The 13008-nt window shown below is 44.7% G+C and overlaps 1 protein-coding gene across 1 annotated transcript in view; it reads right to left on the bottom strand.

Moving 5' to 3' along the window:
- The window catches only part of FAM234B (family with sequence similarity 234 member B), a 30936-nt gene extending 22524 nt beyond the window's left edge, over positions 1 to 8412 (bottom strand). The window contains exons 1-2 of the mRNA XM_082240002.1: positions 8270 to 8412; positions 917 to 1309 (exon numbers count right to left, since the gene is read on the bottom strand). Of these exons, the coding sequence (XP_082096128.1) occupies positions 917 to 1309; positions 8270 to 8306 (430 nt within the window). The 5' untranslated portion in view covers positions 8307 to 8412. The remainder of the gene's footprint in view (positions 1 to 916; positions 1310 to 8269) is intronic.
- Positions 8413 to 13008: the final 4596 nt, after the last annotated feature.

Below are 13008 nucleotides of genomic sequence, written 5' to 3'. Positions count from 1 at the left end.
ATGAAAAGGAAAGGACACTAGAAGAAAACAATATGTCAGAGCTGGTTTTGGGTTCAAGATTCTGAAAGGGCCAAACAGAGACCAGACACAGGAGCAATGATACTTCAAAGGTTGTTTCCATCCCTGATATGGCTGCAAGATATATTTTACTTCAAATACTTGTCCTATTCTAGAACCTCACAGCTCTATACAACTGCTTATTTCAGAACAAAAAGGTAGTATGTACAGAATTACTTTTGACAGTGCTAATATTATTCTAAAGGGGAAACAAGGTGATTCAAAGAGGAAAAAACTCTCTACATTCCAAAAACAAACAAACAATAACATTTGAAAGTAGTATCACCAGCTGCAGAGATAGGCAGTGGGACAAGTGAAATCAGCATGGATTTATTTTACTTTTTTGTGGTGAAAATAAAGCTGGATAATTGTTTAATCTCCTAGGAGGGTGGATTGACTTAAAGAATCTTAAATCAGCAATTTAACTCATCAGATGGGATTCCTCTTTTCAAATCATCAAATTGAATCAATTCTTTCATGCGAGGTTCAACCACTTTTAAAAGATAAGCACGTATTGTTGTTGTTCTGTTATCTAACCATTAACGCATGATGATGTTCAACTAAATAGAGCCTTTGAAACCCAGCCCAAAACTTTACAAATTGTGTCTAGCATCTAAATTAAATATGTTTAAGTAAATTGGCATTATGCATTTCTAATTAATGTTTGACTCTTGCATTTTCAGAATCTTTTCCTCGTTCCATCTTCTACTGGTCTTTGATTGCTATTTCCTTCATTAGGCATGAGCTTTCTACATATGGACAGTGGGCTGCAATTCACTTGCAGTTCTCCTCACTCCCCATCAGATCCCACTAGGACACACATTCCACAAGCCAGGGAAGTGTTCCAGAAGCAACTTACCCGCCTCTTGGCCCAAGTTGCGAATCCAGGTATTGTGCAAGTCCCTCGGAGGGCAAGGAATGAGGAAAGCACACACCAGCACGAGGATCATGGAGACGACCACGGTGAGCAAGAAGACAGCTGTGCGCACGTAAGGCATCATGGAGTTGGCGGTCTTCTGCTCCAGACCACTGGCGGCCTCGCTGGGGTACTCTTCGGCCAGACCCTCCGACAGGTGCTGCTTCGTCATCCCGACCTCCGCGTCCGAGTCCACATCCTGCACTTCCCCCAGGGAGCTCTTCCCATTCTTGACGCCACCATTCTTCTGTATGTTGAGCACCAAGTCATCTTCGCTCTCATCGCTGTCCGCTTGAGTGAGAGGGTCGTACTCCCCAAGGTCTGGACTCTTCTTGCCTGAGGAGAGAGAGATGTTGCTATACGTATTCATTGCTCACCTTTTCTCCCAGGAGCTCCAGGTAGCACACCTGGTTCTTTCCCTTTCCCATTTCCCCCCTCACAAAAACCCCAAGAAGGTAGCTTGGTTTAGGATAGTGAATGGCCCAAGGTCACCTTTAGAGCATCATGTCTGTGTAGGAATTTGAACCCTAGTTTGCCAAGTCCTAGTAGTTCAACACTCTAATCTCTATAATCACACTGGTTCTCAGTCATGGGGAGAGAATTTATTTTACTTTATTTGTTTGTCACCTAAAACTTCATGGTTTCTGGGCAAATCACACAATTGTTTAAAAATGTACACATTTTTTTAAAACCAACAAACACAGAACATTGTAACAGTACAAAGCACCATCAACAGTACAAATCTGCAAGCAAGGGGCAGAACCAGCATATCTCATACCATCAAATGCCTGGGAGAAGGGTTTTTTTAAAACCTGGTGCCCCCCCCAATAGTGGTGCTGGGTGGAAATCACTGGGAAGTCCATTCCAGAGGTAGGGGCCAAAATAAAATAAAAAATACCTCTCCTTTATCACCTCCCTCTGGACTTATCGGGGAGGGACAATTGGAGAAGGGCATCAGACAACAACAATCTTAGGGTCTGGGTAGGTTCATGCTGAGAGAGGCATTTGGGTCTTGAGCAGTACTGTACAAAGGTCCTAAGCAGTGCAGGGCTTTATAGGTTAGGACCAGTTCTCTGAATTGGGCTCCAAAATGTTTATGCAGTCAGCATAGTCATGTGCTAGAATGGGTATTATATGACCATACCTGCAGCTCCCCATCAGCAATCTATCTGCACCAGTTGCAGTTTCGAAACCGACAGGTAAGAAACTTGGGGAAATAATAATAGTTTCAGTGAAGGGGGAGGTTAAATGAACTCTGGCATCATTGGATCCCCTAAAAAGGATCTGTTTTCCAGAGAGGCAATTTTTCAGGGGAATGGAAAGAAAAGGGGAAGACAGTGGGAAGAATCCCCTCTACATTTCTGAAGATTAAATGCAAGGGAGGGAATGGGCAGAGCTCAACTGTTCTGGAAAAAAGAAAAAGATACAACATAATTTGCCTAGTTACTTCTAATGCCTTCACGTTCTGCTTTCCAAAGCCCTGTGCTGTTGCCATTATATGCTTAAACCTACGCAAGCCAAAGTTCTGTCCCCCACAACAATGTTTTTGCTCAAGAACAAAACCATACCTTGCCTACTTGCAAAGCAACCATGGTGGCAAAGAAAACCCCTATCTTTCAATGTATTTCACTACCTCCTCCTTTTCACTTAGGCTAGCTATTCGGCTTAGTTGGGGCTCTTTTAGGAGTGTGTGTTAGTGTGTGTGTAAAAGAAAGAAAGAGACAGAAGATGGCAATTTCCTATTCTCACAAATCAGTACCTTCATTTTCTGTTTAGTTGTACATTTGAGGACCCTCAAGTTGTTTTATCTGCACACCATTTGACCACTTATATTGGGCAACTCTGAAAGCATCAACCTTAGTCACTAATTCTAGTGTAAATTTCCTGCACCTCTGCCCAACCAACATACTGACTATGGTGATTTTAACATAACCATTTTGCTTGGAATGAAACACAGGTGAGGAAGACAGCCCGGCGGTTCAAATTTTTGCATGTTATCTTTTACTCAACTTCAAGTCCCTGATCATGCAGAGATTTTCAGTTAACCATTTGATGCACATTCTACTAGGGCTCGAGAAGCATCCTACCACTTCCTGCACATCCAAGGCACGTGCTACCAAGCATAGATTTAGTACGAGAAACCCTGTTGCTCCAGAACAGCCGAACAGCATGTGTGTGGATGCCAGAAACAACTCCTAGGACCACCCCAAATACATCCTTTGCTGCCTGAACCAAAGCACAAGAGGGAACCCACCCATTTCATGTACAAACTCCAACCAGACTTGGCAAGCATCCATCTCAACTCGTATCTGAAAATTATTCTACAGGCTAGTGCTGACTGAGCATTCACTCATATCTTTTCTTATTTGCATGTTCACTAAGAGTGCAGAGATACTCTAATCCATAACGCTAATACAGTAACTATTTACAGACTGAAAACTGTCATTCTAACTGCATCCTGTTAATGTCACCAGCCACTTCTCTGGCAGAAGGCATAGCAGTCCTATTCCAAGCAAAGTACGGGGTCTGGATTTATGATGCTCTCCAAAAACAGAAGATTTGGTTCATATCAGCAGTCCAGAGCCAGAGCAATCCACTGACTACCAGTGAATACCTCATATTACTTTACAGATTACAGAGCAATCCATCCTTTTGGCCAAACTGGAGGGAGGAGGTAGATGGGGAAGATATGTTCTACACACCCCAGTCTTGCTGGGTGATTCTGCTGGCACAGAGCTCTCTCTTCTGCCCACAGAAGAAGCAGCCTCCTTGCTGGCAATAGCCAGCAAATCCCCCTGAAATTGGGCTTTATGGGGTAGAACTGAGCCATCTCAGAATCTGTTGGATCTTGAACTGGCACCACTGCCATCTCAAGACTGCATTGCGGTCCAGTCTTGATCGCTACACCATTATCTCCCCATCCCTTCCTTCCACCCTGGCTGTTATGCCAGCAAGATTGAGAATACAGTAGTCACCCTGCCCAGGAAGGAGGTGTGGGTGGAATTAGGATTGCTCCCCTAGTAAAAAATGAAAATAAAACTTTTTTAAAAATAGATTTGAAAATAATTATCCAATGTGTGCATCCCTTCCCTACTAACCATTCATCCATTCAAAACTGTTATGCTAGGAGATTTCCCTTCAGGTAAGCACAGAAGGCTAAAGTTCTAACCCAGCCAACTCCCTGCTGCGTTACTTTTCTGATCACATGGAGTTTTTCACATAATGAGCATGACACGGCTTCTGGCAACACTAACCCTGCCATGTGGGAATCTCCTGCACACGACCACAGTGCTTTGAGAGAGACAGTCAGGTTGTGTATCCACAGCAGTGACCGGAGAAGGATTGACTGCTGGGAGGAACGCATAGAGAAGAAACGCCATGGGACATCTGCATTGGCACATCTGCCCCAGCTGCATCAAAACATGCCTCTCCCGTATCGGCCTCTACAGCAACAGCAGGCACTGCAGTGCAACCTTCCAATAGTTTGACTTCACCCGCAAAGGCACACTTTTCCGTTGTCTCCCGAGATAGATGGATGCCAACAATGATCATTATTCATTCATGCAGTTTGAAGCAGGGTTTTACAAAGGGCAGTCTGGCACGTAAAGGCAAGTCCAGTTTAAATATAGAAGAATCACAAGAAAGGACAGCAGGGTTAACACTTAGACAGCAGACTGAGCAGGCACACAGGTCACATGCACTGCATTTTATTTTAAAATTATAGCAATTATGTCTAAATTAGCATATACAAATCTGTGCTCTCTTTTTTGCTGATGCCTTAAGTGGCCAGCCTATTTTGTAGTTCACTGAGAGAGGCTCTGCCTTGCATGCAGAAAGTCCCAGGTCCAATGCCTGGCATCTCATGGTACGGCTGGTAGCACAGTGAGTTAGTGCGCTTGGCTGTTATCCAGAAGGTTGGTGGTTCGAGCCCAACTAGGGACTGCTGCGGACAGGATTCCTGCATTGCAGGGAGTTGGACCAGATGATCCTTGGGCAGGGGCGGAGGAAGGGTGTGTGTGGTGGGTGCACCCCCTGGGTGTCACCACTGAGGGGGGGTGACAAAATGCCGGGTGGCACTCACCACGGGGCCTGCAGCGCACCCAAGCCACGTGCTTCTCCTGGGAAAGGTGCGGTGGCTTGGGCATGCGCAGGCTCTGTGCTGCCCAAATGGTCCGCCTGCTGCCTCCCCCCCCCCAGCTGTAGGGCGGCTGAGTGGGAGGGGGCAGGCAGACTTTGGAGGCCCCGCGATGCACCCCGCCCCATGGGTGGCTCGCCACGCCCCTGGGCTTCCTCCACCGCTGCCCTTGGGTTCCCTTCCGACGCTACAATTCTATGATTCTATGAAGCGCTGAGCTACAACTCTTTCTATATAGAATCTTATTCTGCTGCATGTGCAGACCCTGCCTTAGCCGATAACACTTTTCAATTCATTCAAGTAGCTGCACTGCCTTGCCTTGATAAGATGAGAAAAAGGCATGTGCAAGAAAGGAGATTATACTCTGTCGAGGAGATACAACTGCCTTACTTATTTGTGAAGCTTTTTTTTTCTCCCTTCAAAAGACGCAGGAATAGGAATTAAACCCTCTTCTCCTGCATATCTAGTACAGCTGCAGGGTTTTTTGTTTTTGTTTTAATTAAAAGAGAGTGAATTTAGGCTGCATGCAGTTGGAGAGGGGCATGTGGATTTCTTTTTTTCCATTTCAATATATGTGAAAAGGGAGGGAGGGGCACATTTAATTAAAGATTTGCATTCATTGTTTTAATGGGAAAGGTGGATGGAGGTAGGTTGTAAGAAGGTGAGAGAGGGCAAGTGGAAAGAAATGTTAAGGCACTGTAAGCCTCCCTAAGCCTACAGGATAGAAATGAAATGAAATCAAATCAAATGAAATGAAATGAAATGAATCAAGCTACAATCAAGCTATACTCACTTACTTGGGAGCAATTCCCACTGAACTCAGTAGACGTGTACTATTGCCTATACCTGTTGCTATAAGGCATTTATAACATAAGTGTCATGAACTGGTTGGAGAAACAGACACATGGTTGGAGAAACCAGCTAGGGTAGAAGGCTCAGAGCCTGAGGACTGGTGGTGGGACAACGATGAGTGGTCAGAGGGAGAATGGCACAGAAGCTGCTTTGGTCCCCCTGTACGATGACTTCTGTCGGGAGAGAGATGGACAAATGTGTCCTTGTTAATTCTCGAACTCTCAGTGGCTTTTGATACCATTGTCCAAGGTATCCTTCTGGAGCAGCTGTTTGAGTTCAAGGTGGGACTCAGGAGTAAATTGGACAATTGGGCAAAAACAGGGAAGGCACACCCACTGTAGGAGTGTGCTAGTAAGAGGATAGCCAACTACTAGGCAAGGACAGCATTAGCTACAAAGGAGAACACATTGTCCTTTAAATCAGATAAAAAAGGAGCACCTTAGCAAGGCTTTCTGGTAGATGGGTAAGCAACTGAGATGGGGCCATGTGAATAATGTTATGGCCTCTTCTAACCAATGGAAAAGTACCACATCTCCTCTCTAGAGTACTACTTTGCCAGGAAGCTGGATTATGTCCAAGCAAACATAAGGAAAGTGAGCCAGAAAAGTTATTAGCCAAAGCCCAGCATAAGAGATGACAGGGCTCTCTTCTACATTTCTTACTTTTGTCACATGTACTGTCTTCTCTTCTAGCTCAGCTTCCCTTCTTGTCTTACAGACCACAAGTCTCAGAACTGGAAAAAGTATTTTCAAATTCTAAACCAGTATAAGATGTCAAAGCTGAATAGGACTGTCATGGGGTGGGGAATCAAATGCTTAAGATTTTTCTGGATCAGACAACAATCTAGTTACATCAAAAAAATCCAATACTTTAGTTTGCGATTTATGCTTTTGAAATACCTGTGTATTTGAAAATCACTAATGGCTCTGCAATATAGCAGATAACTGGTTTCTGTTATTTCATATTTTTTTAAATAAATATGGCACCGCCACTATTGTTTAAAATTTAAAATGCACCAACAATATGCAAGACCCCACTGGCAAGAGTCACGGGGGGGGGGGAATATACACATAAGCTTTTAATGTCCATATAAATATGCATATGTGAATCTGGGGTGCCTGTAAGTTGTTTGTGAAAACCAGTATATTTGGATGGTTTAAATAATGGATGTGAAGCATTTGTGAAACACTATGAAAATAGTTTTTGTTTACTTGGAATCACATTCAGAGCTTAATTAACTTAAAGCAATTTGGTTGAATCCAGACTAAATTAATTGCACCGATTTTTTCCTGCAATCAAAGGGACATCCCTTTTAGTTATGACTGACTTGCTCTGTCCATATAATGAACTTAGCTTAGATTCAACTCATTGTCAGTACATTGCACCAATTAAAATGCAGAAGACGACAAACAGATTAATCGGTCTGACAGAAGCAGGGGGGAAAAACCCACTGGGCAACATACACCAAGATGCAAAAAAAGTATTATTAATTAACCTTTATACGTGGCACAATGAGCTGCCTGGCTCAGCTATTAAGAGCTTAAAATAGCAGTTTAATTACAGGCAAACATCCTGAAGTTTAAGAAAAGGATGCCAAAGCCTCATACTTAGGTCAGCTGCAACCCATTCAGCACTGCTCAAACCAGTACTGGGTTCGAGTCCTTGTTATCTTTTCCTCCTCCAGACGTAGGTCATGTCTAACTCTCAGACAGATGTAATTCATGGTGAAATGTCAACTTAAAAAAATAAAATAAATAAAAGTGGAGGCTGATACTTCGATGCAAACCGAAGGTTTACCGCCTGGGTAGCCTTGGGGAGCGCAGAGGACTGCTTCGACCTCATTCCCATTTCTCTTCCTTGGCAGCAGAACAACACCAGTTTGACTCACACAGTTTCCCCATCATCCCCCACCCATCCTGGGACCAGTAATCCCTCTTCTTCTTCCACCCCAAGTCGACCCCCTCCCTTCGCCCTTTCCTCCCCCAGGAGCAGCTGGAGGCGCGCTTCATCATCACAACCCCTCCCGCCACTCCCCACCTTTCGCTTCGCATCCCCGACCTCCCAACCCGCGCAGCTTTCGCCCCCCTCCGCGCGCCTTTAGGGCCAGAGATGAGGAGCACCTGCTGAGACCCGGATGCAAAAGGGCGGCGGAGGAAGGGGGAGGCGAGGGTGCCTGTCCTAGGTGGGACCCGGATGCTCTCTCCCCATGACGAAGCGCGGAGCTGGGGGCGCCTCGGCAAGTTCGTGCGCCGGGGGCTGCCAGCCTCGCCCCCTGCCGCTTCCCCGCGCGGCGAGCCCAGACCCCCTACCTGGCAGCTTCAGCGCCCGTGACAGCACCGTAGCCATGCTGGAGACGGGAAGCGCGCATGCGCTCGGCTCTTTTGCCTCCTGGGAAGTGTAGTTCTGCAGCGAGCCCGAATTTAGGTGCGGAGGTTGGGGCTTCTGCGCGCGCCTTGGTGCAGAACGCGCGGCAGCGCTAGGCGGCTGCGGGTGGGGGCGGGCCATAGTTTCTTGGCTTGCCATTTCAGGTGTGTGTGTGTGTGTGTGTGTGTGTGTGTGTGTGAGAGAGAGAGAGAGAGAGAGAGAGAGAGAGAGAAGGGACTCCTGGCTTCACAGAGCCAGAACGACGTATTTTGCTACCCTAATTGGCTGGACCCTATGATCCAAGAAGTGCGAGCTGCAATGCATCTTAGGGGACACGGGGGTGCAACCTTTTCGCGGCGTTGCAAGGGATCCCGGGGTGCGAGGAGGAAAGCGCTGCCGCCAAGCGTTGCAATTAGTGGCATTTGGGAAATAGATTAGTCCCCAGTTGGAGACAGAGCCGCGCCCCAAATTCTAAAAGCCCTCTGAGAATCTGATCAAAGTGTGGAAAGCCGGCTGGGAGAAGGAGAGGGCAGAGAGGGAGTCTAGTACACCGTGCTCTGGTCATTCCTCTCCCATATTCCTGCAGGGAAGTCAGAAAGCGCCTCTGTATGCACACCATACTTTCGAAGTGCACGACTTTCGTCTGGGAACTGTGGTTTATCTTCCAGAGCTACAGTTCCCAGCACCCTTAACCAACTACAGTTCCCAGGATTCTTTGATGGGAATAATGTGCTTTCAGTGTATGATGTGTATGCTCAGTGGTAGAGCTTTGCAGAAGGTCTGGTTCAAACCTCAGAATCTCCAGCTACAACTGGGAGAGACCCCTGCCTGAGAGCCAGTGCAGTCAGCAGTGCGGAGCTAGGTGAATCAATTCAGTATGTTCCTTTGGAGAACGAACATTTTCCACTTAGAAGCTCACTGAGGTCATAAGTGGAAGGAAGACAAGTGGGGTTTGCAGTCAGGATGCTCTTTTACAGGAACTGATATTTCTCCAATCCAGGCTCAGTACCTTTTTTTACTTCTGGCTTGAGCTTGTTGCGTCTTTCCCCCTTCACTGAACAGCCGCCCACCTCTTTTTGGCACCCATATCAACATTTTGGATGTGCAAATAGTACCACCAGTATTTGTTGCTCCAGATGTGTAAATGTTAATACCTCAACACTGGACTCAGTTTTGATTTGCGGCCAAAGGCTGACTTGGCTCCAGCGACGTATTGCTGCAAACTACAGAGTTCAGTCTGCCCTGATGTGAAACTGCCTGTGTAAACATGTGTAGGGCCGCAGCCCTTTGGCTTGGATCAGAAGGTAGCTTTTCAAAGGGAGCCGCATTGCTGATGCCAACATAAAACACAGAGATAATGCAACTTAGCAACTGACTGCTGCATTGTACAAAACTTGTGTTCTTCAGACCTCACTGTGAATAGTCTGCTGGCATTGGCAGGTTCTTGTTCAGACTCCTTTAACCAGCTGTGAAAGGAAAATAAGACTGATTTATATCACTCATGGACCAAAAAGGATTTTTTTAAAAAATTGCAGTGTTATGCACATTTTCCTGTCAGGCCCACTGAATACAGTGAAATGTACCGTATTTTTCGCTCTATAACACGCACCCGACCATAACACGCACGTAGTTTTTAGAGGAGGAAAATCCGTAGGCATGCCACTCGTAGGCATTCCTTCCATAACACGCACAGACATTTCCCCTTACTTTCTAGGAGGAAAAAAGTGAGTGTTATGGTGCAAAAAATACGGTATTTCCAAGTAACACTGCTGCACATACTGCATATTTAAAGTAGTGAGTGATTTGTAATGTGGAGATTCTGAAAAAAAACCTCTTTGATCTTGACAAGTTTCTTTAAATCCCTTAATTTTTTTCAGCACAAAGTCAAAAGTGATTTATTTACTTATATCCTGCCTTTCTTCAAATACTCAAGTTGGCATACAGGGTTCTCCCTCTCTCAATTTATCCTCACAACAGCTCTGTGAGGTAGGTTAGACAGAGACTAACTGGCCCATGGAAAGCTTCATGGCTGAGTAGAGATTTGAACCCTGGTCTCCCAGGTCCTAGTCCTACACTCTAACCACTATACACCACACTGACTAAAATCTGAAATGGATTTCATTGGCTTCAGTTATTGCATTCTGTGCATGTCAGCTCAGAAGTCAGCCCCATTGAACTCAGTGGGATTTAATCCCTGTTGCATATGCACAGAATTGAAGCCTGAGCTGATAATTTGTCTCAGTGAGGTGACAGGATAATCAGGTGCTAGAAACAGTAAATGTTGCACATCCTCCTCATTAATCAGTCCCAAATGAATGAATAAATAAAAAGGAGATAAGGGATGTGGACAGGCTGAGAAAGGCTATTTCACATTAGTTTTATTACGCAATAATTGTCTCATTGTCATTCAAGTGTTAGCACGGGATCCAACTTTGTTTTCCCGCAGAAGGTGCACCAGACATAAAGCTCTCTCAGCATTCTGGTCGTGTTTTTGTTTTGTTTTTTGCTTGCAGGAAAAATGTATGTTTTCCTCTAGTCAGCATGCCTATTCTCATTACAAGTACTGCATGGAATTAGGTTGCATGAGTTTCAAGAGCACCTATTACATAATACCCATCCCATCCTTACTCTCTGCCATTCTTGTGTCATTTTATGACTCAAATGTGGAAGAGCTCAGAGAGCATATGGATATGGAAGAGCTCAGAGAACATAAAGTCTCACTGATTTTAGAAGATTTCCCTTAATTTCCATCTGAAAGATAATGTGTATATGATTGTGGTTCAGTGCTTTCTTAAATTGTCATTTGGCTTACGTTGTTTATATATTCTATAATACTTATGTCCATAGAATAGTTACCATTTGGAGCAGACAAATATATGGAGCTATTATGCTTATGAAAGACATATACTCACCAGGAGATCCTGAGATATTTTCAGTCTGTCAGAGGCTGTAAACTACAAAGGAATAATTGTGATAGTCACTCAAAGAACCCCTGGTGAATTGAAAGCCTTAACGTATCATTAACACGTGGCTATATTCTTACTTCCCTTGGTTAAGTATGTAGCCATCATGATTGGCCAACGTAAAACTAGATGAGGACACTGCGACCTCGGAATATAGGTATTTTTATTTAATACATTTGTGCAGCATATTTCAGCAGCATTCAAAGCGGTTTTATTTCAGGCGGCCTGTGCACTTTGAGTGCCGTTCTAATGATAAATTCTCTGATGTTGACAGTTATCTTTACTTTTCCTACCCTGCTGCCTTAACAAGCCATTGTGTCTGTTTTAGACGTGGGCTGCTTTAAGGGATGAGCTTAAGACTGTGATTAAGCATCCGAGCAAAACTAATAGCCACCATGGCTGTGCTCTGCCTCCAGCAAAGCTGAGTACTAGTCGCTGGAAACCACAGGAGGGGAGAGGGCTCTTGTGATCCTGCTTGCTGCTTTCCCACGGAGGCCTCTGGCTGGCCACTGTGACTAGATGGGCCTTTGGCCTGCTCCAGAAGGCCTCTTCTTAAGCTCTTATCCTTCAGAGACAGTTGGGGATGCTCAGCTGGCATGAAGGGAACAGTTTAGGGATGGAAAGGGAGCTGGGTGTTGTCAAAGTGATGATTGCAAGTGCACTCCTGGTTCCTGGTTTGGAGGTTGGGCTTGATGCTGAAATTGCCCAGTGGCATATGAAGTCAGGTGTGGGAGGCAAAAATTTACCATTTGCCTGATAACAAATGTTGGAAATGTAAGGAAACTGAAGGTACTTTTTATCATCTTTGGTGGACATGCCCGAAGATTAAGGCTTTCTGGGAAATGATATATAATGAAATGAAAAAGGTATTTAAATATACCTTCCTTAAGAAACCAGAGGCCTTTCTCTTGGGCATTGTCGGCCAATTGGTGCCAAAAAAGGATAGAACTTTTTTCATGTATGCAACAACAGCAGCAAGAATACTGATCGCAAAGTATTGGAAGACACAAGACTTACCCACCTTGGAAGAATGGCAGATGAAAGTGATTGACTATATGACATTGGCGGAAATGACGAGCAGAATTCGTGACCAGGGAAAGGAGACTGCGGAAGAAGACTGGAAGAAATTTAAGATTTATCTCAAGGACTATTATAAACTTGATGAAGCTTAGAATGTCGAGATTTTACAGAGAGAAAGGGTTGCAGTAATATAAGATTAGATTAAGAAAGGACTATGATGAATTAGGACGGGAAAAAACATTTACAAGTTGCTATAAAAATTTGGACATGAGGATGCAGAAAGGGGAGGTATGGGGAAGTCCGAGGAAAGAAGTTTATGAAAGGACATTATGAAATTATATTTGTTTGTTTGTCTGTTTTCTTTATGTTTGTTTGTTATAAAAACTTTTGTAAAACCAATAAAAATTTTATAAAAAAAAAAAAGGTGTGGGAGGCCTCACCCATCTCTCAAAGTGGCCTACTGCACTCAGCTACTTCTGGATTTTGCCCTCCGGCCGGTTCTGCTCTCCCATCTCTGCTATTGAGTGGCAATAACATAACTGTTGGCTTCTGAGGTGCAGGAATATGTTACTTCCCCAACCACCCAGTGTGGAAGATACAGTGGTACCTCGGGTTACAGACGCTTCAGGTTACAGACTCCGCTAACCCTGAAGTAGTACCTTGGATTAAGAACTTTGCTTCAGGTTGAGAACAGAAATCGT

Source organism: Podarcis vaucheri, assembly GCF_965113315.1.
Source record: "Podarcis vaucheri genome assembly, chromosome: 10".
In the NCBI taxonomy this organism is placed as follows: Eukaryota; Metazoa; Chordata; class Lepidosauria; order Squamata; family Lacertidae; genus Podarcis; species Podarcis vaucheri.
The sequence above is the reverse complement of the archived record's forward strand: the minus strand, read 5'-3'. Positions and strand labels throughout refer to the sequence as shown.